We start from the raw sequence: 19,156 nt of genomic DNA, 5'->3' as shown, positions 1-19,156 counted from the left end.
GGCTAATGTAGTAGCTCGTAATAGTCAATTCACTTCCTTTCTACCTTATGCCTGTACTACTATATCAAATCCTCAAGTTCTTTGCCTCTCATTCCTTGTGCATCGCCATGTCATCCATCTTCTTCTGCCCAATCGCATTCGCCCCGACAGGAGCATCAGGTCCATCAAAGATCTCAGCCACCTCCTCAAGAGAATAGCCCTTGGTTTCGGGGAAGAAGAAGAAGATCAAAGTCAAGTGAACAGCGATCGCAACACACCAAACAATGTAGTACTTCCAAGCAATAGCCTCCATAGCAACAGGGTTGGCGAAGGCGTTGTAAACACCCGCCAAATTGCCAGTGAGCTGGTACAGCATAGAAGCCTTGGCACGAAGCGAATATGGGGTGACCTCCATGATATAAGTGGCACCAATGGGAGAACAGGCGTGATACCAGAAAGAGAAGACAAAGATCATGGCCAGAACGGCACCAGCGTAGCCCATGTGCTCAAAGTTCTCCTGCTGGTTGCGGGCAGAGCAGATTGTCCAGATGATGTATGAAACACCCATACCCGACATACCAACGAGGAAGAGTCTGCGTCGACCAAACTTGTCAATCATGGTGGCGAATACGACAGCTGACAGGAAGCCCCAGATTTGGAGACCAGCGTTCAGAAGAAGCTGAGTCTTGTGGTCGGTGATGTTGATCGAGTTGAGGACCTTGGCAAGATAGTAAGAGGTGAGAGCATTGCCGGACCACTGCAACATGGCGGGGATGTACAGAGCAAGGAAGAATCGGTGCCAGTTGCCGCGAGTAGAGATCCACTCGGCCCAGCGCGACTTCTTCTGAACCTTCTCGATCTCGAGTGTCGCTGTGATCTCAGCCATCTCAAAGCGGGCCAATCGAGAGTTGGGGTCTCCGTATCCGTGCCACTTGACGAGAATATCCTTAGCTTCCTGATATCGACCCTTGTAGATGAGCCATCGAGGAGACTCAGGTGCAAACATGACCAACGAAGCCTGAACAACAGAGAAAGCGCCCTGAAGAAGACTGGGGAGACGCCATGCCCAAGAGCTCTGCATCTGGAAGCTTCCGTACGTGACCCAAGCAGCGATGATAGCACCGAGCGGCCACGAGACCATCATGAAAGATGTCATCTTTCCGCGATGCGTTGGGTATGTAACTTCGGAGAGGAGAGGAGGCGCCGCAGTGGAAACAATACCGAGACCGAAACCGATGATGAAGCGCGAAGCAACAAACATGCCATAGTTATACGAGCAAGTCTGAACAATCGCGCCAACAATGATAGTAATCGATCCGATAAAGATAGGCTTTCTTCGTCCAAGCCAATCACAGAGCTGGGATGAAATGAGGATCGAAATGAGAACACCACCGTTGGGTCCAAACGTCATAGCGCCGAGACGCGTCCCCTTGGGTTGGCCGAAATATTCCTGCCATTGAGGCAGCGACTGCGCTCCATTCAGCATACTCGCGTCAAACCCGGTAGCGGTTTGGGTCAAGAGACCGCTCAGGAGGAGAAGGTTGAGTTTCCATAGTGTCCAGTCGGAGTACCATGGCTTGCGATCGCGGGGAATGACATCGGCGAGGACGAGACCCTGGAAGTCATTCGCGTCGGCGTCGGGGAGGTGAGTTTCTTCGGCAACTTGCTTCGACATCTTGAAAGAACCAGAATTGACTCAAGTGGAGGTAAAGATGGTTGAGTCTGTTGTTTGTGTTTCGTTTTGACGATCCCCACAGTCCTTTATATCTATCAATTTGACTTTGTGGGGTTGGAACCAAGGTTGGTGTGACATTTCCCTCTCCGGTAGATGAACCGAGGAAGTCGTACCATTCAGCCAAGATTGAACCCCAAAACTTGTTTGTGGGGGAGACTTGGGCCGATGCCCGCTGCGTGTCTGCGGGTTTTTTACCCCGGATCTACCCCAGATTCGTTAACGCGCCGTGGGGTCTTTGGGCTCGGTTTGGTTAGAGGGTAAATCCCCGCACGTGAGCGTGACCAATATTCTTGGTTCGGGGCAAACGGAGCCGATGGGGGCATTGGACCGGCAGCGGGAGAAGGGTCGGAGGTCGTTACTCCGGGCATTTCGATGCCGAATTCTCAGATCATTAACGCGAAAAAGGATTTTTTATGGCAGATGACTGGCGAGTTTGTTGCAGCTAACTCGTACGCTTAATTGGCATGGAGATCATCAATGTCGCTCAATTTATTAGTCATCCTTGTAATATTGTGAAGATGCAGGGTAACTTGAGCTGTGACGAGTACCGAGGATTAATTGATCGCGTTATCACCTTGATTGCACAGAATATCTGAAATAGAATTGTGATGTCAGGCTTAAAGTATTTCAGCATTGTTATATGATTGCAGCTGCGACGGTTTCATTACTTGATGGCAACGGCATTATTAGAGATTATCAACAGAAAGAATTGAGTGTAACTTAACGAATAAAGCACGTGTTACAACAGAAGGTTTCTCGGATTGAAAACTTACACCAACTTATTCTGTGCGCCAGAGTGCTTAATAATATAACACATTGAAGTCTTAGTTAATTCACGATATACTCTAAAGTTTTCATTGTCTTTTATATATATTTTGCAGCAAGCAGTCAATTGCATTGCTTGTGAAGTTATCTTATCAAGGATAAGATAAGATAACAGAAAACAAGCCAAGATAAGTTCAGATAAGCTCACAAAACCACTGATCCGGAGCAAGTCCTCCCTCCACTGTTCACGATTTAGACACGAGTCAAATCGAGTAGAACTACACTCCCGCTCTCGAATTCCTGCTGGGAGCCCAATGACACCAAAGTTCTCACTGTGCCTCTCTTGCCTCTCTACCCGACATGGACTATTGGCAACAAAATGCATGTCTCAGGCCTTCAGTTCGCCACCGATAGCTGAAATGCTGAATTGGGTCAGGCGCTCATGGGCTTGAACAGTAGGGACTCACTTCTGAGAACCGCCAACTGAGGGAATATGACCTCACCAGCGGGGTAATATGCTCAGCGATTAAACTGATGCGAAAGTAGCTTAGCGTCGAGCCTGGAGTTGCAACCTGCTTTGTGAAATGGGATCCTAAAATACTTCAATAGGTATGCTCAGCTAGCCACTGGCTGGGCAATAGTGAGTTGGCAATTAGGCTAACCTGGATCAAGCTCGGGTCTAGAACACCACGCATTCATTCCCTATCACATACCTTCATCTTTTAAGCCTATATGCATTTCGTGGCGTATGCAATGTGATATCTTGTTACGATTCTGGGCATATATGTTTGTGATTGAGAGTAATGTGATAGTGGACTGTTGGAATCTCAGCCAGCCACTCCAGTGGCGCCGCCAATGATTCATCTGTTGCCTGCATAACGCAGACGCAGCTCCAGCTTCGATTGACCGAGAAGAAAATACTACATAAAGCACGCAATTGCGACACAATTTCTTCGAGGTCACAAGCAAGCAACCAAGAATTAATCATAATCGCACAATTGATCTCCCAAGGAAACATGGCTTCAACATTCGACCTCGCTACGGACGAGTTTCTCACTTGTGAGATTCATTCTGAGAGCACCCTCCCGCTTCTGAGCTACTTCATCGAGTGTAAGAAGCACAAGCAGAATGGCTCCAGAAGGCTATTCCAGAAAGTCAAGTCCGAAATCGGAGATGCGGATCGTCCCATTCCCGACGAGTCTGAGCAGTTGCAAGATGTTCTGTTGGCCCTTATGAAAGATGGACCGGGAAAGCCCGGAGAGAAGATCCCTGGCTGCCCAACAGTGAGTGCCCTCAGCAATCTTTATGCTGTACCCCGCTAAAGATGAGTAGGTCACTATCGTCGGCGCCGGTGTGTCTGGACTTTGTGCTGGCTATGAGCTGAAGAAGGCTGGGTTCAAGGTCACCATCCTTGAGGCCTCGTCCCGAGTCGGCGGACGCGTCAAAACCTTCCGCGAGCCATCTTTCGCACATGGTCTTCACGGAGAGGGCGGCGCCATGCGCATCCCTGCAAATCACTACCTACTACACAAGTATATTGAAGACTTCGGTCTAAAGCCACAGTTGTTCGACTTTGAGATGAAGAACAAATTCATCTACATTTCAGGCTACGGCGAGACGCTGACGTATGATCGTTTCAATGAGCTTCTGCAAGAAGAGGACGCCAAGCTGCTGTCTCTCTTCCCAGGTCTCCGTAAATGCGAGAAAGGCAAGACGTGCGACAAGCTGTTCACAGAGGCTGTTGCACAGGTTGTCGACGACTTTTGGGAAGCCTATGAAAAGGCCACTGACGAGGTAGCGTTCCCTGAGAAGATTCAGGTTAAAGCTATCAAGGAGGCATATGCTGCGATCACCAAGAAGTATGATAGCTACACGCTGCGATCTTACTTGACTGATGAGGCAGGTTGGACTGAAGATGCTATTAATCTTTATGATCTTGGTAATGCTCATGTCGTCTTTGAGAATGGGTTCATTGAATCGTTCAAGGATGCGTTTCTGTCGAGCAACAAGGGTGGCGAACAGGCAGGCATGAAACAGCTTCAAGAGGGGATGGATGCTGTGCCCAACGCTTTCGTCTCTAGCGAGAGAAAAGAAAGTGAGTCACTTCGAGTCACTTCTGTGCCTTCTTTGAAGACATCCTTGGCTAATGCTGTACAGAATCGTTGGTTGATGACATCATCTATGGTGCCAGAGTCACCGAGATAGGCATTCTTGAACAATCGGACCCCCAAATCCCTCTCCAAGCTCCGGTCAAGGTGACCTACGAAGTCACAGCCAACAGCTTAAAGAAATCCATCACCTCAGACTATCTCATCCTCGCCATCCCGTACACGGCGCAGCGAACAATCGCCAAGTCAAAGCCCTTCGTTCCCATGCAGGAAATGGCAGTTCGAGACGTTCGCTACGTGGAAGTCACCAAGATCCTCCTCCAGTACAAGAAGAGATGGTGGGAGAAGGTCTTTACTGAAGCGGGCCAGGGCCTAGACGGTGGTCTCGTCAGCGATCTTCCTATCCGCTACACCATGTTCCCCAAAACAGATGGTAACACTCAGTTCGACCATTCTAACCGCGGTGTCATCATGGCAGCATACACCTTTGAACAAGATGCCACTATCCTTGGATCCCTCTCTCCAGAGCGACGGATCCAGATCGCCGCTGAGAACCTGAACAGGATCTTCCCCGAAGCCAGGTCTCTTGACCTTCTCGAAGCTGGGGCGTCACAAGTCTTCCCAGCTGATGAACTAGCTGGTGGAAGTGCTTTCTGTTACTTTGGCCCGATGCAAAAGACCAAGTTCTTGGATACTATGCAGAAGCCTGATTGGGAGAATAGGGTGTTCTTTGCAGGCGAGCAGGCTAGCTTTACTCATGGATGGATTCAGGGTGCGTTCGAAGCTGGGCTTCGATGCGTTCAGCAAATCTGGTCTGTTGCTGTTGAAGGAAAGGTACAGTGAGCAAGAGAATGGAAGGCTTACACGCGTGAGTTCCACCAACATCTCCTAAGACTCAAGCCTGGGGGAGCCAGATTCGCATGTCCTGTTTGAGCTTAGCTAGTAAAAGAATATCTAACTACAGTAGTGAGGAACATAGCCCAAGCTTAAATCTTAATTATACACGTTTATAGCACAGTTATTACTAACAAGGCAGAATGCAAGCCAATGGACTGAAAAACCCCTGTTAGTAATCGCCAAGCCCCGTTTCGGAATTGCTCAGCCCCGTTTAGTAAAATTGTTAGACCACCACTTAAATCCTTTCTATTATAAGGACCCCAATTCCACTTTATTTATACATGGTTATCCATGTATACAATCTCACCAAGAAACGGAATTCCGTTTAATACCCTTGCATTTAAGTAGTTAAGCTTCTTTAAGCTCCCTAGATTTAAGCCGCGCAGCATAACAGGCACAACTAGGCTGTGCAAATCCTTTGTTGAAAATCCTTTAATCACAATCCTTTGCAAGAACTCATTTCAGGCGATGGCCAGATTATGTAGAAATGGAGAGCAAATGAGGCTATGCAGTCGAGTAAAGTGGTATAAGAAACCGCATCACCTCTAACAATAAACGATAGTCAGCCAACTAATTCTGCTTCATTACAATCAATCATTTTCAAGACTCTACAGCCATGGCTCCTACCATGAATCGAGTGGCGGCCTTTGGCCTTTTACTCCTCGGTTTACCTTCCACCACTCTCGCTAAGCCAATAGAAATACAGCCACGCCAAAATGTCCCTGGCGACACGCCTTTCGTCAGCTTTGATGCTTGCAGTGATTCTCAACGTCAGGACATCGAGAAAGCTTGGGCCGATGTTGTCACGCTTGTTGGCGTTTCAAAACAGTTTAATCCTCCCGGTACGATCGAGTCGAGAATCTTCGGAGATGACATCAACCTAAGATTCGAGGATATATCGCGTATATACAGTGAGAGCCTCTGCCTTGTGTCAAGCTGCAAATGTCACGAGCTAACAGTACACAGCTATTTTCCACAACATTGAGGAACTGAGTAAGAATGGGCGCAAGATGCAGATTTCTTGCCAAGATGTCTATCAGGACCACAGGGGAGCAAATGACCAAGTTACATGTGGAAATGTGATCCAGTCTTCATCTGGCTCCATCGGCGCCTACGCATTTTCCACCGAGGCGACCATCGAGAAGTCCACCATTGTTCTTTGCAGTCCCTTTTGGGCGCCCGGTCAAGAGTTTCTCGGAGAAATAGTTGACAATCTCCGAAAGGCGCCAGAAGGTGACAGAAAGAACCCGAATCTCATGGTCGGCAAGGGTAAAATTCTACTTCACGAGCTGACACACCTACCCGCACTGGCAGAGGCATCGACGAATGACGGTGAGTGTTTTTTTTTTGTCGCGATGACCATTGAGCTACGAATGCTGACGGAATTCTTAAGTTATTGTCACCGATCAACTTCTCAATGACGACTCGAATGTGAAGGCTTATGGGATCAGAATGGTGGAAAGATTCGCCAGAAACAAGAATTGGCGCGCTCGTACGGCCAAAAACGGTAGGCAGCAAGCAACCTTTACGAGATTTGGCAGTAACTGATTCTTTTCTTTACAGCTGACAGTTACGCATGGTATGCGACCGAGAAGTACTTTGAAGGCATGTTCGGCACGCCCAACGCGGCCTATGAGAAGAGAGATGGAGAAGAGGATGATACTCCGACTGAGGATCCAGCGCCTCCCGCAGGTCCCACCAAGGCACTGAACATCATCCTCGAGAACAAGCGCCACGGAGTCCCCATGGACAAAGACTTCTACGACACAATGAACTGGCTATTCTACTCCACCGACTTTGGGACTGCATCGCAGTGTGCGCTCAACCCCGCTCTCGCCATTCATGCCGACGTATCTATTGATACCCTATCGATTGATGCGCTGAGAGACGACCACTTTCCTGCTGGTGCATTCGATGTCAAGACTCAAGATGGAGACTGCCAGTATAAGAACGATGGCACAGGCAACCCAGGAGCATTATGGTGTGGTGATCAGGGACACTCATGTAGAGCACACCCGGATAGACGGACCTTCACTTACTGCCGCGATCTTGACAAGTCTGCGCAAATTCAGCATGCAGCTATGGTTGTTTGCGAGTGGTAGCCTTGAGCCCTTGGCCACAAAAGGTGCTAGCTGTTATCTTTGCAACCGATGTTAGTCTCGACCTTGGACTAATCGGTAGGATTAGTGCTGAGCTGGATAGTTTATTTCGTTCAACCTTGTATATATCTGTGAATCTTGTCAGCGCCAAGATCTATTACCGTAGTAGCTATCTATTTATACTGAAAATTATGTATACCACTTATATATGATGGAAGGTCAGGCTGTGGCAAGACTTGACCCAAGACAGGCAAACAAGTGTTGAACTGGACTATCTGCTGGTCTATTCCTACATGACAGATGCAATAGACCTGGAAGCGGGTAGGTAGTCTCCTACGAGGCAGTTAAGTTACAAAGTTCGACGGACTGGAACTTGTTGTAAGGAATAAATACTAGAACTATGATAATAAGCGGGAGAGCGATGTATAATTTCGTGGCGCTTTTTATAAAAGTATTCCGCTAGATATATCGATGACCTAGATACATCTCCCTAGCCTAAACCATTGAACACAATATTCTACCCTGAACTACGCATCTACTTCTCTAGCTAGACCGAGCTCTTGAGATGAATACCTACTTGACAGTGATTCTTAACACATTAGAAATGCTGTCCTGACAATGCCATTAGCAGCCAATGGTCATGGCTTGAGGACGCCGGTCCAGCTACAGACCCCTGGCGAGTCAAGTGACAACTGTGACATTTGGCGAATCATATCGTTCGCCGTAGTCTCGTTTTGAACGTCGTATTCGCATTTGAACCTTTTCAAGTCGCCCCATGAGTTCTTGAATCCGGGGATGTCATCCCAGTTCTCGGCCCCAGCACGCTTATTCAAGAGTGACTCGTACTCATCCTGCTTCTTTTCTTTGACTGCGGCCAAGATCTTCAGCAGATCATCGAGGCTCGTCTTGTGTGTCTTTGTGCCTCGTGGAGGCTTGATCCCATAGTTACTTTTGGTCAACTGTAGCCATTTATTAGCGATCTAGTCTAGAGGTCTGGACTCTTGATGCTGACAGTAATGGTGAGGGTGTCAAAGTCTGGCTTTGACATGCGTGCTGTAATGGTTCGTACATCACCCGGAAATAGTAGATTCGGGGCTTTCCATTGATCTGTCTTAACGGAGAAACTCTCTTGTAGCATTTTGCACAGTTCTTGAGAATTGATTGTCGCGAAGTTATTATCCTGGCCTTCGGACGAGAGAAGATTGGCCAGAAAACCGGAGACCAATGGCGCGGCTAAGCGGGTCTGTCAGCATTCGAAGGAAAGGATTCAGATAAGGAAAAGTATCACCAACTTACCGAACGATGTGCCTGACTTGGTCAAGCTGCTACCTGGCACTGCTATATCCGTACCCGGTGCGTAGACGTCCACCACTGTGGTTACCTTGTTAGATCTTCATAGATTTCCCTCACTGGGTACCTCGCTTACGTACATGGCCCATAGCATGATTGCTTGTTCATCTCACCCTTCTTGTCTGTGTTACCGACAACTATCACTCCGGGCTCGCATTGCGGCCAGGCCTTGGATGTTCTAGACAAGCATGTCTTGGATCCCATGTCAGCAAAGCGTCCACAAGTCTGTTTCGCCGTTTTCTTACTCCACTATTTCCAGCTGCAGCCACCGGAATGATGTTGTACTCTTTTATCAACTGCTGAAGAATGCCTGATGCGATTCGAACAGCACCGGGCTCCGGGTCAAAAAGCCCCCAAGACATATTCAAAACGACACGACCGGACACCTTTTTGTTTTGGATTGCCCATCGAAGTCCAGACAGTGCGCATGACACAAACCCTTGGGTGGGCATCGTGCCCAAGAAGTAGTGTATTCTGACACTTGCTTTGGGAGCGACTTTCAAACTTGTTAGTTACCGCCTAGTAGGAGCGCCGATGGGTACCTACTGCCATGATCTTGCCCACAGGCAATGTTGGTGACTACGGTGCAATGGTCTTCGGCATTACCGACCTTTGGACAGGCATTGATGGTAAAGGGACGATTAGCCTAGAACATCCTACTTAGCCGACACGACTCCTGGTGGAGATATCTGCAAGGCACCTTACCTCTATGTCGTTTTTCAGATAACCTTCCCCGTCTAAGATGAAGATGGTCACATTCTCTCCCTTCTTGTTCATGACTGCTGTGTCTCTGACCCATGAGTTTGGAAGAGCCTGGATCTCGTTGAACCTGACATCCGACAACGTGACCTTGGACGCCCCCCAGTTAGAGCAGGGCTCTTCAGTGACGACATATTTTTCGACAACTACGTTTGGAGTAAAGCAGAGCAGTTCCTGCAACACGTCAGTCCAGGGAGTACGGATCGATATTCGATATCGAGTAGCCTTACAGGAGATGCATTGATTGCCTTCACAACATCGGGATGGAAGTAGCCAACGTACATTGTGGCAGGACTGTCCAGCGTTGCCTCTATCCCTGGAAAACTAGTCGAGCCTAAGGATGGATTATCTTGGCTGAGACTTCGAATCTTGTCGATATGGGCATCCCGAACGGCCTGGGAGACGTGAAAACTATCATCCTTTAGTTGGACGACCCCCGCACCATCCAGTACTTTAACGCCCTGCAAATTGTTCAACTCTACCTGGTCAATTGACTTGAGAGCTGGTAGGGTTTTGGGACTATGCAATCACATATATTAGTCATAGCCTGGCTATGTTCAGTGTGATGGAGTGACATACGGTTGAGGTTTGGTATTGTCCTTCACACTGCGATTAGCGACTGGCACGGAATGCCGTATCGTAGTCTCTTGCTGAGGCATGGTGAAGATACGTTCTGGTAAGCTCTGAATGGGGTAAAAATGAGAAGCGTAGAACACCTTGACTTTGCTTTTATGTCCTGATAACGTTTGAAAAAGCACAAATTACGAGGGGGATCTTTCTCGTGATAACAACTGTGACTTAAGTTTGAGTCCATATAGATCTGTGCGCTTGGACACAGCTTGGTGTTCAGCTTGCTTACAAGTCGCAACAATCATTCAACTGATGGACCAGAGGCTAGAACATGTATCGCTCAATAGTTCCTCAGAATCTGAGACACAATTGGCGCCAGGAGATGCCGATAGCCGAGAGAATGCATCTATACCTTTGTGGGCATACAACATAGCACGATTGGGTCACATTGCCTCTGAAATTGGATCAATAGAATCTAGTGTTTTTAGATAACACCCTGGCGTGTAGGCCTTGTATTTACAAAAGTACCCCATACTTGTGCGATAATCCTGGTATAGGCATATCTCTAGGCTAAGGCATGGCTCGTCCCCACTGTAGTACCTACCACTAAGAGCTATTGATCAAAGCGCATACCCTGGTCACTTGTTCGAGACCCTTCTGTGATACAGATGAGTTCACATCCTGTCCCAATCAAGGCATCTAGACATTGAGCTGGCCTCACTAAGGTGATGCGGGTGATACTATCACATACTATTGAAACATTTTGTTTTCAGCTGAAGTATGTGATAGATCTGGACTGGCGGTGTGAAAAGAAACCTTGCGCTTGGAGCCGTTGCCCACATGGTGCAAGCGGCGAACGCCGACTGCTCAAAGAGGGTTTCGTGTTTGACAGACAATCCCTACACTTTCTATGCTATGCTTACGGCTACATACACCTACGGCTACATTTCACAACAAATCTTGTCAACACGGGTCAGGCCACACTGTCATAAAATGCTATCTCTAGAAGACCTTCCGGTGCCTACTGTAGAGAAGCAGGTTGACATTGGTAGAGAGATTGTCATTCCATGGATTCATCGAGAGCTCGCCTTGGGCACTGGCTTCTCATCGAAACTTGTATCTACACCAAATCCCTGGATCACCGCCAAATCTCCCTTTAACATTGAAGAACTTAGAAAGCAGCGACTGCTTTATGACGGCAAAGTGGAGGGCAGACACAACTTTCGCGATGCTGAGTCCACCTCTCACTCGACTGGCATGGAGCATACGAGTGGCAGTTTGGGAGTAACAGTTGGATGCTCATTCCTGAGTGCAAGCGTGACAGGGTCGTATGACAAGACAGTCCTAGAGACCAAAGATGTACGTCAACCATAGTCTCGTCACAGTATCAGTTGGCTGATGTATGGTAGACGTATAGCGTGTCGCGCACCTGTTTGGTCCGCGGCGGAGTCATAAGGTTCAAAGCAGAGCCTCGTCTGTCGTATGAAGCAGAGATGCTGCTGAGAGAATCCAATGGCCAAGCCAAATTCCAGGAAGTCTACGGGGACTACTACGTCTCGTGCTACATCCTGGGAGCGGATGCAGGTGTTTACGTGGCTACAAGTGACGACACTGTGGATACTAAAACGAAGGAAAAGGTGACTGTGAAAGTCAAGGTCCTGTTTTTCACGGCCAGCAAAACCTTTGAGAAAGAAGAGTCGACACACGACGAGATTTTTCAGGTGACCATGAGCGGTTACGACACACTGACCAACACTTGCCACGGTTACCCGCCTAAGAAGGAGGGCTTGGAAAAGGCTTCTCAGGCTCAGTTCAATGAGGTGAGAAGACAGAGCATAGGATATCTTCAGAATGTAGATAAACTGCCTTTCCGTGTCGGTGAGCGGATGCAGGAGTTGGGGCTAGTCAATGACCGGGATGAGTTGGAGTGGCGTCATTGTTTAGATATATGTCGGGCTGGATTAGTAGTCCAGGTGATTCTGATGCCATATCGTTATTTGAGAGACTATCAGATAGCGGTATACAGGAATTAGCGATTGACCGTCATATAGTGATTGTCATTTCTTTGAAGGGTTATATAGAACAAGATACAAGTAATAGCAGGAGGAGATCAAGAGCCTATTATGTAGCCAGTGTAAGCCATTGGAGGTAGTTCTATGTACAAAGTTTGCTCCTGACAAGCAAGAGGCACCTTTGGATGCTGATCAGTAGGAAGCAATTACGGTCTTCCACTCGATATTGCAAATGAACCAAAACTTAAATCGAAAGAAGATGACAGATCAAGCGTGTATACTAGTTTTAGTGAGACTATGAGAAAGATTGAGGAAGGTCGAACTAATTGTCTACAGCCAGAGCCATTATCGGCCGTAACATGTGCTCTACTCATCAAGACCATAGAAAACGCCCAAGCGATCAAATGCTGACCCACTTTCACCCCAGAAACCTTTGAACGAGTAGTTTGCCACTGGAGCATCTGTCCACAGTGTATCTGACTGTTCTGGCGCCGCGTCCATTCCTAGCTTGGCCGACTGGCCCTTGGCGGTAGTCAACGTGATGGAACTGATGACCTTGACCGGGAAATCAGGAAACTTGCCAGCCGTGACCTGCACCGACGTGATATGATCGCCGACGTTAGTCACTGCAAAGGTCTTCTGTGTGCTGTTCGGGGGATGACCTGGTTTGTCGTCGTGACTGCGGAAGTGAGATGGCTTATCGGTGAAGTCAAGCTGATAAGCCACGATGAAGCCACTACCCTTCTTGTCGTTGATCCAGACGCTGACGCTCTTGACAATGTGGCTGTTTGTCACGACGGAGAAGTCATTGAAAACAGTGCCGGGCTCATGGTTGGTGTGATCACCTGCCCACGCTGTCATGAGAAACTTGGAAGACTTGGGGTCGCCCAGAGCTTTCTCGTACATGGGCTTGAAGTGTTCTGGCAGATCCTTGGGAGCATAGTATAGCCTCTCATGTAGCGCTGGGACGGGGGCGGCAGAGGCAGTGACCAGCTTGGGTTTCTCAATCTTGGTAACAGTCTACAAAACACACGTCGTTAGAACAAGAAGAAAGAGAAAACGGCAGGTGTTGTTTGCACAAAACTTACAGGGAGTAGCCTTCGAAAGAAAGTGGGATTAGTGTACTGAAGATCTCGATCCGGGTCCAGCGCAAGCATGGGATTTGCAATGACTTCATCCACCTCCTTGACGATCTTGAGCATCTCCAGTCTGCAGTCCTTCCTGGCCTTCTCCAGGCCGAACTCATCAGGTTCGTACGGAATGCCGACGTTGTCAGGGTAGTCGAAGTTCTTGGATGACTGAGAGCTTGCGGTATGGGTGCCACCAGGAGAGTGCAAGAGGTTGACCAACTCTAGCACTTGCTCGCTGCTGTCACCAGCGTTCTCGCGAGCCGTGTCGACTAGATCTTGCAAGAAGTGAAGAGCTTCCATCTTCTTGGGCTTGCTGATCTCCCTCTTGGCATCAACCTTTCTAGGCTCTATCTTTGCCGTCCTCAGTGTAACATTATTGTCCTCATAGTCGGCAATGTCTACGAGTTCATGGTAATTAGTCTTGTGCGCAGGATTTCTCACGAAGCTTCAACTAACCTAGGTGGATCTTCTTCCAGATGTTCTTGTAAGCCATCATGGCATCCAAGAGATCGTTGGTATAAAGACTGGCAACGTCGTAGTCAAGAACAGTGGGCTTGGGGCTGAGCTTCTGGAAGCTGAGAAGGTTCTCGTACTTTGTGAGTATAGCGCTAAATGGTATCGTTAGTAGTCGGCCTTCCAAAGAAACCAAATACGAAGGAGTAACATACTAGGTTCTCTGCGGGCATCGAGCAACGTTGTAGGGGAATGCGGCCGCCGCTTTGGTCAGTGACTCGATGGACCATAGCTCATCGGCAGGTTTGATATCCCCACCTCCATTCCAGTTAACGGTGATGGTAGTCTCGCAGTTTTTGAATGCATTCGTCTTATCAAGACTGAAAGAAGCATTCAAACTGCCACCTGCTGCGCGGCCCTGTCCGAAACTCGCTTCAAGGGCAGCTTTGATATCTGACTCGGTCGCCTTGTCGGTGATCTTGACAGACACGATGGCATCAAGCTCACCTCCTTCAATGAACCCAGAGATGTAACAATCTCCGTATACCTTCATGAACTTGCCAGTGTTCCAGACGCCATCGATGGCATTGAACTGCCGCACGTCTTCAGCCATGATGGTTTGGTTGACGACAGTCACCTGGACAAAGAAGTTGAGGGTGCTCTCCTTGAACTTGTCAGAGTTGACGTAGGATCCTGCAAGGCCACCACCTGCTGTGGCTGTCTTGATGCTCAAAGCTGCCGAGACATTCATTGCATCTGTCACTTCAGAGATCTTGTCGACGTGGCGTGTGCAATACGAGACAATCTGACTGACTTGCTTGGTGTCGCCCTGGTAATGGTCGCCACCAGGGGACTCTGTGTCATAGACAACAGCATCGTTCATCAAGATCTCATGTGTATAGGAGTTGAAACTAACAATGTCAGTATTGGTGGGATACTGACGCTATCACGCTTACCCTTGGCCAATTCTCATAGCAGCATGATACGGGGCAAGGTTGAGAGCCATCTTGTGAGTTCGCAATGACTATTGTGTCAAGACAGGCTATGCTGATGTTCGATGGAGTGTGATGAAAGGTTTTCTCAAGAAGAAGAGACTAGAGCTCTGCAAAGTGCAAGTTCCCGCTAGGTTCCCTACCCAAAGTCTGGCGGTGATCATATATTCTATTCATCCGAGGTCCTACTAGATATAATTGATGGAGCAGCTATTATTTGTGCATTCTCTAAACTCACACCTCTCTCATAAACCAGAGGAGCATATGCAATTGTCGCGAGTACGTAGACGTGTTACTTTGATCAATCCAGAGCCGTCGATGGCCCAGATTGGCTTCTAGTGCGGAACGGCCGGCTCCAGGAATATCCCCTGCATAGACTATTGGCGCACTATTGATCTCCACTTCCTTTACACACCTCTCAGTAGTTTATCTTTGTATCCGTAGCACCGAGCACATTTAGATTATGCCTAAGCGGGTAACATCTGTGAGCGTGCTTTTTAGGTGTAGTCAATCTCACCTTTTGTTCGCAATGATGCGGGGCACTTACTAGCCGCAGAGGAGCCTTCGTCGCTGGTCGGTCAAGGTGTTTCACTCACCGAGTTCTAGACTGTTCTTACATAGTCTTTGGTATCACCTGACGATCAAATCAGCTCTTTCGGGCATCGTATGATTATTCGATATCATGCATGGGATGGCAGCAAGCCATCACAATCCCCGTTCCATTCATTCTTTTAGGGCCACCAAGATATCTCTCTACAGAGGCCCGAACCGACTTGAAGTGGCAAGCCTTCTTTCCTGTGTTCTTATCAGTATTCCAATCTTCCTATTTCTACCATTACATCGTTCCTGCGTGCTGGAAGGGATCACCAGCTCCCATTTAATCTCATACTTTTCTTTCTGTATTCTCAGCATGGAAGCCGCTCATGATGCATGGCCCGCACCATCTGGTGCGCAAAAGAACCTTGGGCCATTATCCAAGCTGGGTGAATTGATCAAGGTAGACCCGGAGAGGGTCAGCGTGATCAACATTTATGCATATCAGCAGATCTCTTTCATCACTCCAGCAGACCTGTGGAATGCATTGGATGGCAAAGAACAGATCTTTTTTGTGGACTGTCAAGGTATCTTACGGCCCAAGAACTCACCCACTCAACCATCTGGATGTCATGGCTAATCTAAATATCACATTCTGTATGCATCAGACAACAAAATTGCCAAATGGATGTTTAACGGAGCCATTAAGTGGGATATAAATGACAATGACGATTACAAGAACGAAGAATTCTTCCTTAGACGCAAGGGTTACCCGGGGGGAGATAACCTTTTCCCTACTGATCCGCGCAGGTTGCCCGATGCGGTTATCTTCAACTGTGAAGTAGGCGTGAATCGTTCCCCTATGATGGCTTTCTGGTACATGAGGTATCTTCTCAAGACTTATCCATCAGTTGTCCCTGACAGTCAAAATGTGAGAGGACTCAAGACCAGGGTGTATATTCTGCAAGGCGGTATTGCGGGTCTCGAAAAGCCTGGGACACCAAAGGGCCTACAGAGCTCATGTAAGTGAAACTCCATCAAAATGGATGATTCCAGCTCCAATGCCAAAGGAATCATGCTAACCTGTTTCAATGTCGCAGTATGCAAACCATGTACGGAATCCCAGGCTGGCGGTTCTGGTAGATCTTTCGCTTCTCCCCCCCAACCCACAAACCAGAATAACACGAGGCACGTAACATCTGGGGTGAACAGACCTAATTGAGTGATTCTTGTGTTTTAAGCGTCGGGTCCGGTATCAAATAGTGGTTGGAGATGGCTACTAGATGAAGCCGATTCAGCCCTCACATCTGAAACGTGGGATCCTCGCGTGCGAAAGGATGGCAGTGAGTTACAATGATAGTCGTTAGCTAGATATGGAGAGAGCAGATTGGAGAATTTCTGCGATATCGATCATTTCACTATGACTATGCCTTTAACCTAGTGATAGTTGGTGATCCGCCCATTGAGTCAAGAGTGACAAGAGAGCACTAAATGATAGCCTTGTGTTACAAGACAGCCAGGCTCATAGTGAATGCTGGTCATCTGGTGATCCACTCGTGCTTAGTGTGACGCGTGATATACTCCAGATGAAGTTGTAACAACGAAGAGTTGTCATTAAAGCACAGAAGGCACGGCCTGCTTCAGCTGTTCATCGTTCCACATAAGAAGATCCAGAGGCTTCTCAATACTTTTTCAGAATCTAAAGGTTAAGACGGATATGTTAAACTAATGCTAAAATTGCGTTATTCACTTCGATATTGAGTCTGTTAATTCGAAGACATCGGCTAGAGATCAAGCAATGCGTATGTATGTCGGGATTGGCCCTGAATTTCAACTCTAGACGCCCCCAGTTGATAGTGGACGGACCTGAAGTCTCAATTCCGAAATGCATGTAGCAATCCGTCAAGTCTCTTAATTCCTTACAAGTGGCTCGCTTGCCCGAAGCTGAATGTCCGTCTCTAGCTTCCCTAACAGGTGATAGTGGTGCCTCCGGTGCCTACTACCTAATGAACTAGAAGGGCTAAGCTTTTGGCGCTCAATCCATCTAGCCCAAGGCAGTCTAGGTTCGGCACGGTACGGCACGGCCTCTCCTTGTAGCTGTTCGACTGTGGCGAGCTGCCATGCAAACGACCTGAGACATGCATACAAGTGCACCTACCCCGGAGACTCCGATAAAGAGCGTTGTGTTATTGGCTTTTTCGCTGGTAGCTGAGTACATGGGGTTGCGGAAGTCGGCACATAGTGAGTTGCTTAAGCGAGGGATTGAAAGCGTAAGAGGACTAGCTGTCGGCGGATTGCCTATCTTGGACTGTAATCCTTGCTGCGTCCTGTAGATGAAGCTGAAAAAGTATCGCTCGGCCTGCTTTACATTATGAACTTATACGGGAGCCAAGGGTGTCACGGTTTAATAATCGTAATATGCGCCCGGAGAATACTATTAAAAACCATGCAACCTAAGGGTCTAGATGTGTGATAGTGGCTGCTTCTGGCACGTGTCCTGGAGATTTAAACCTGCATTGATGTTTGCCTTCGTTGTCTGCTTTAGCGCGGGGTCAATCATTTCCTCCAGGGTTGGACTAGTATACACAGATTGCTCCAGAGAGGGCGTACTTCGAGATTTTGATACTCATTCGACCGTTATCATGTTCTCCCTGGCTAAGATATTCTCAGTCCAAACCCAGAGTATTAAACTCCAATAGCGTTAAAGATGTAATTCCAGGTTACAATATACTTAGAACCGACATATTATGTTCTTATAGTTGATATAAAAGTAATATTTATTTGAGCGCCCAGTGATCACACAACTGTTCTTTAGGCCTTGTTCAATCTCTTGGCCTCAATCTGCACCGACTCGGGAATCCACTCCTCCAAACTCTCACCCTCTGGTTTCCAACCAAGATACTTCCTCGCCCTCTTAGCCTCACCACGACTGTTCAAGCCCCACGAAAGAGCCTGGAAACCCAGCTTCTTCTGTGCCTCATCAACATCGAGAACCTTGGTCTCATCACTCTCAATAACACCCTGCTTCTTGGCCTCCTTGGCAATAAGAGCAGAGATCTGGCTCCATTTATGTTTACCGTTTTCAGCGAAAAAATATCCCTTTGGACCCCAGATTTCCTGCTCATCAGACTGTTTCTCAGATGAAGCTGCGCGATCAGAGAGAAGAACGATCAATTTGGAGAGATCGTGGACGTGCACATTGTCCCACTCTGTCTCGCCAGCGCCGATTATGGGACCAAAGCCCTTCTCGAGAGTCGTCTCGGTCAAGCCTGGGATTTGACGACTTCGCTGGTTGGCAGGCCCTCGGCCGGTTCCGTAGATGGTGGGAGGGCAGACAATGGCAACCTTTACGGCGCTGGGATCCTTGGCAGCTTCGTCGAGAACAATCTTGTCGACGTCGCGATGGAAAGCGGTATCTGGCAGAGAAGTGACCTTGTCAACTCCCTCGAGATCATTGTAAGCTTGTTCGGGAAGAGGACCTTCTCCGTAGCGCTTGTTGTCCATGTCATACGAGCAGAGAATGCCTGTGCCGCTAATGTGAATCCAGTAACGTCCATGATAAGCGAGTGTTACAAACACGTGAGTGTTACAAAAATCCCTCAACCTACAACATGTCTACGTCGTCAACTGTTTCTTCACCACCCAATATGCCTGAATTCAATAGTGAAGCTAATGTTATTCTCGCACTTCGTGCCCTTAAAAATGACCGAAAATTAACTCTCCGACGCGCCGCAAAGATCTATGAGGTTGATCCAATGAGACTATGGCGCCGA

General features: G+C 48.0%; 8 protein-coding genes across 8 annotated transcripts; 4 read left to right on the top strand and 4 right to left on the bottom strand.

Annotated features, from left to right (window-relative positions):
* Window positions 1-88: 88 nt before the first annotated feature.
* Window positions 89-1,654, bottom strand: FMAN_01954 (uncharacterized protein; the record flags this gene model as incomplete). The annotated part of the gene is made up of 1 exon (XM_041824800.1): window positions 89-1,654. One exon carries the CDS (start codon window positions 1,652-1,654, stop codon window positions 89-91), a length of 1,566 nt encoding a protein of 521 aa, XP_041677303.1.
* Window positions 1,655-3,495: 1,841 nt separating this feature from the next.
* On the top strand, window positions 3,496-5,430 carry FMAN_01953 (uncharacterized protein; the record flags this gene model as incomplete). Its single annotated transcript, XM_041824789.1, has 3 exons — window positions 3,496-3,762; window positions 3,812-4,574; window positions 4,637-5,430. The coding sequence occupies 3 exons, from the start codon at window positions 3,496-3,498 to the stop codon at window positions 5,428-5,430; spliced, it is 1,824 nt and encodes a 607-aa protein (XP_041677302.1).
* Window positions 5,431-6,112: 682 nt separating this feature from the next.
* FMAN_01952 (uncharacterized protein) lies at window positions 6,113-7,586 on the top strand (the record flags this gene model as incomplete). The annotated part of the gene is made up of 4 exons (XM_041824778.1): window positions 6,113-6,395; window positions 6,451-6,816; window positions 6,878-6,991; window positions 7,048-7,586. 4 exons carry the CDS (start codon window positions 6,113-6,115, stop codon window positions 7,584-7,586), a joined length of 1,302 nt encoding a protein of 433 aa, XP_041677301.1.
* Window positions 7,587-8,221: 635 nt separating this feature from the next.
* Window positions 8,222-10,351, bottom strand: FMAN_01951 (uncharacterized protein; the record flags this gene model as incomplete). The annotated part of the gene is made up of 9 exons (XM_041824767.1): window positions 8,222-8,542; window positions 8,596-8,816; window positions 8,880-8,954; window positions 9,014-9,125; window positions 9,179-9,429; window positions 9,480-9,579; window positions 9,639-9,866; window positions 9,923-10,211; window positions 10,272-10,351. 9 exons carry the CDS (start codon window positions 10,349-10,351, stop codon window positions 8,222-8,224), a joined length of 1,677 nt encoding a protein of 558 aa, XP_041677300.1.
* A 904-nt stretch (window positions 10,352-11,255) lies between these two features.
* FMAN_01950 (uncharacterized protein) lies at window positions 11,256-12,295 on the top strand (the record flags this gene model as incomplete). Its single annotated transcript, XM_041824756.1, has 2 exons — window positions 11,256-11,621; window positions 11,672-12,295. 2 exons carry the CDS (start codon window positions 11,256-11,258, stop codon window positions 12,293-12,295), a joined length of 990 nt encoding a protein of 329 aa, XP_041677299.1.
* A 345-nt stretch (window positions 12,296-12,640) lies between these two features.
* On the bottom strand, window positions 12,641-14,863 carry FMAN_01949 (uncharacterized protein; the record flags this gene model as incomplete). Its single annotated transcript, XM_041824745.1, has 5 exons — window positions 12,641-13,294; window positions 13,363-13,802; window positions 13,861-14,012; window positions 14,073-14,768; window positions 14,814-14,863. The coding sequence occupies 5 exons, from the start codon at window positions 14,861-14,863 to the stop codon at window positions 12,641-12,643; spliced, it is 1,992 nt and encodes a 663-aa protein (XP_041677298.1).
* Window positions 14,864-15,759: 896 nt separating this feature from the next.
* On the top strand, window positions 15,760-16,605 carry FMAN_01948 (uncharacterized protein; the record flags this gene model as incomplete). Its single annotated transcript, XM_041824734.1, has 3 exons — window positions 15,760-15,970; window positions 16,052-16,405; window positions 16,484-16,605. The coding sequence occupies 3 exons, from the start codon at window positions 15,760-15,762 to the stop codon at window positions 16,603-16,605; spliced, it is 687 nt and encodes a 228-aa protein (XP_041677297.1).
* Window positions 16,606-18,194: 1,589 nt separating this feature from the next.
* FMAN_01947 (uncharacterized protein) lies at window positions 18,195-18,887 on the bottom strand (the record flags this gene model as incomplete). Its single annotated transcript, XM_041824723.1, has 1 exon — window positions 18,195-18,887. The coding sequence occupies one exon, from the start codon at window positions 18,885-18,887 to the stop codon at window positions 18,195-18,197; it is 693 nt and encodes a 230-aa protein (XP_041677296.1).
* Window positions 18,888-19,156: the final 269 nt, after the last annotated feature.

Source organism: Fusarium mangiferae (assembly GCF_900044065.1).
Source record: "Fusarium mangiferae strain MRC7560 genome assembly, contig: FMAN_scaffold001, whole genome shotgun sequence".
Classification (NCBI taxonomy): Eukaryota; Fungi; Ascomycota; class Sordariomycetes; order Hypocreales; family Nectriaceae; genus Fusarium; species Fusarium mangiferae.
This window is presented reverse-complemented; position numbering and strand designations above follow the sequence as displayed.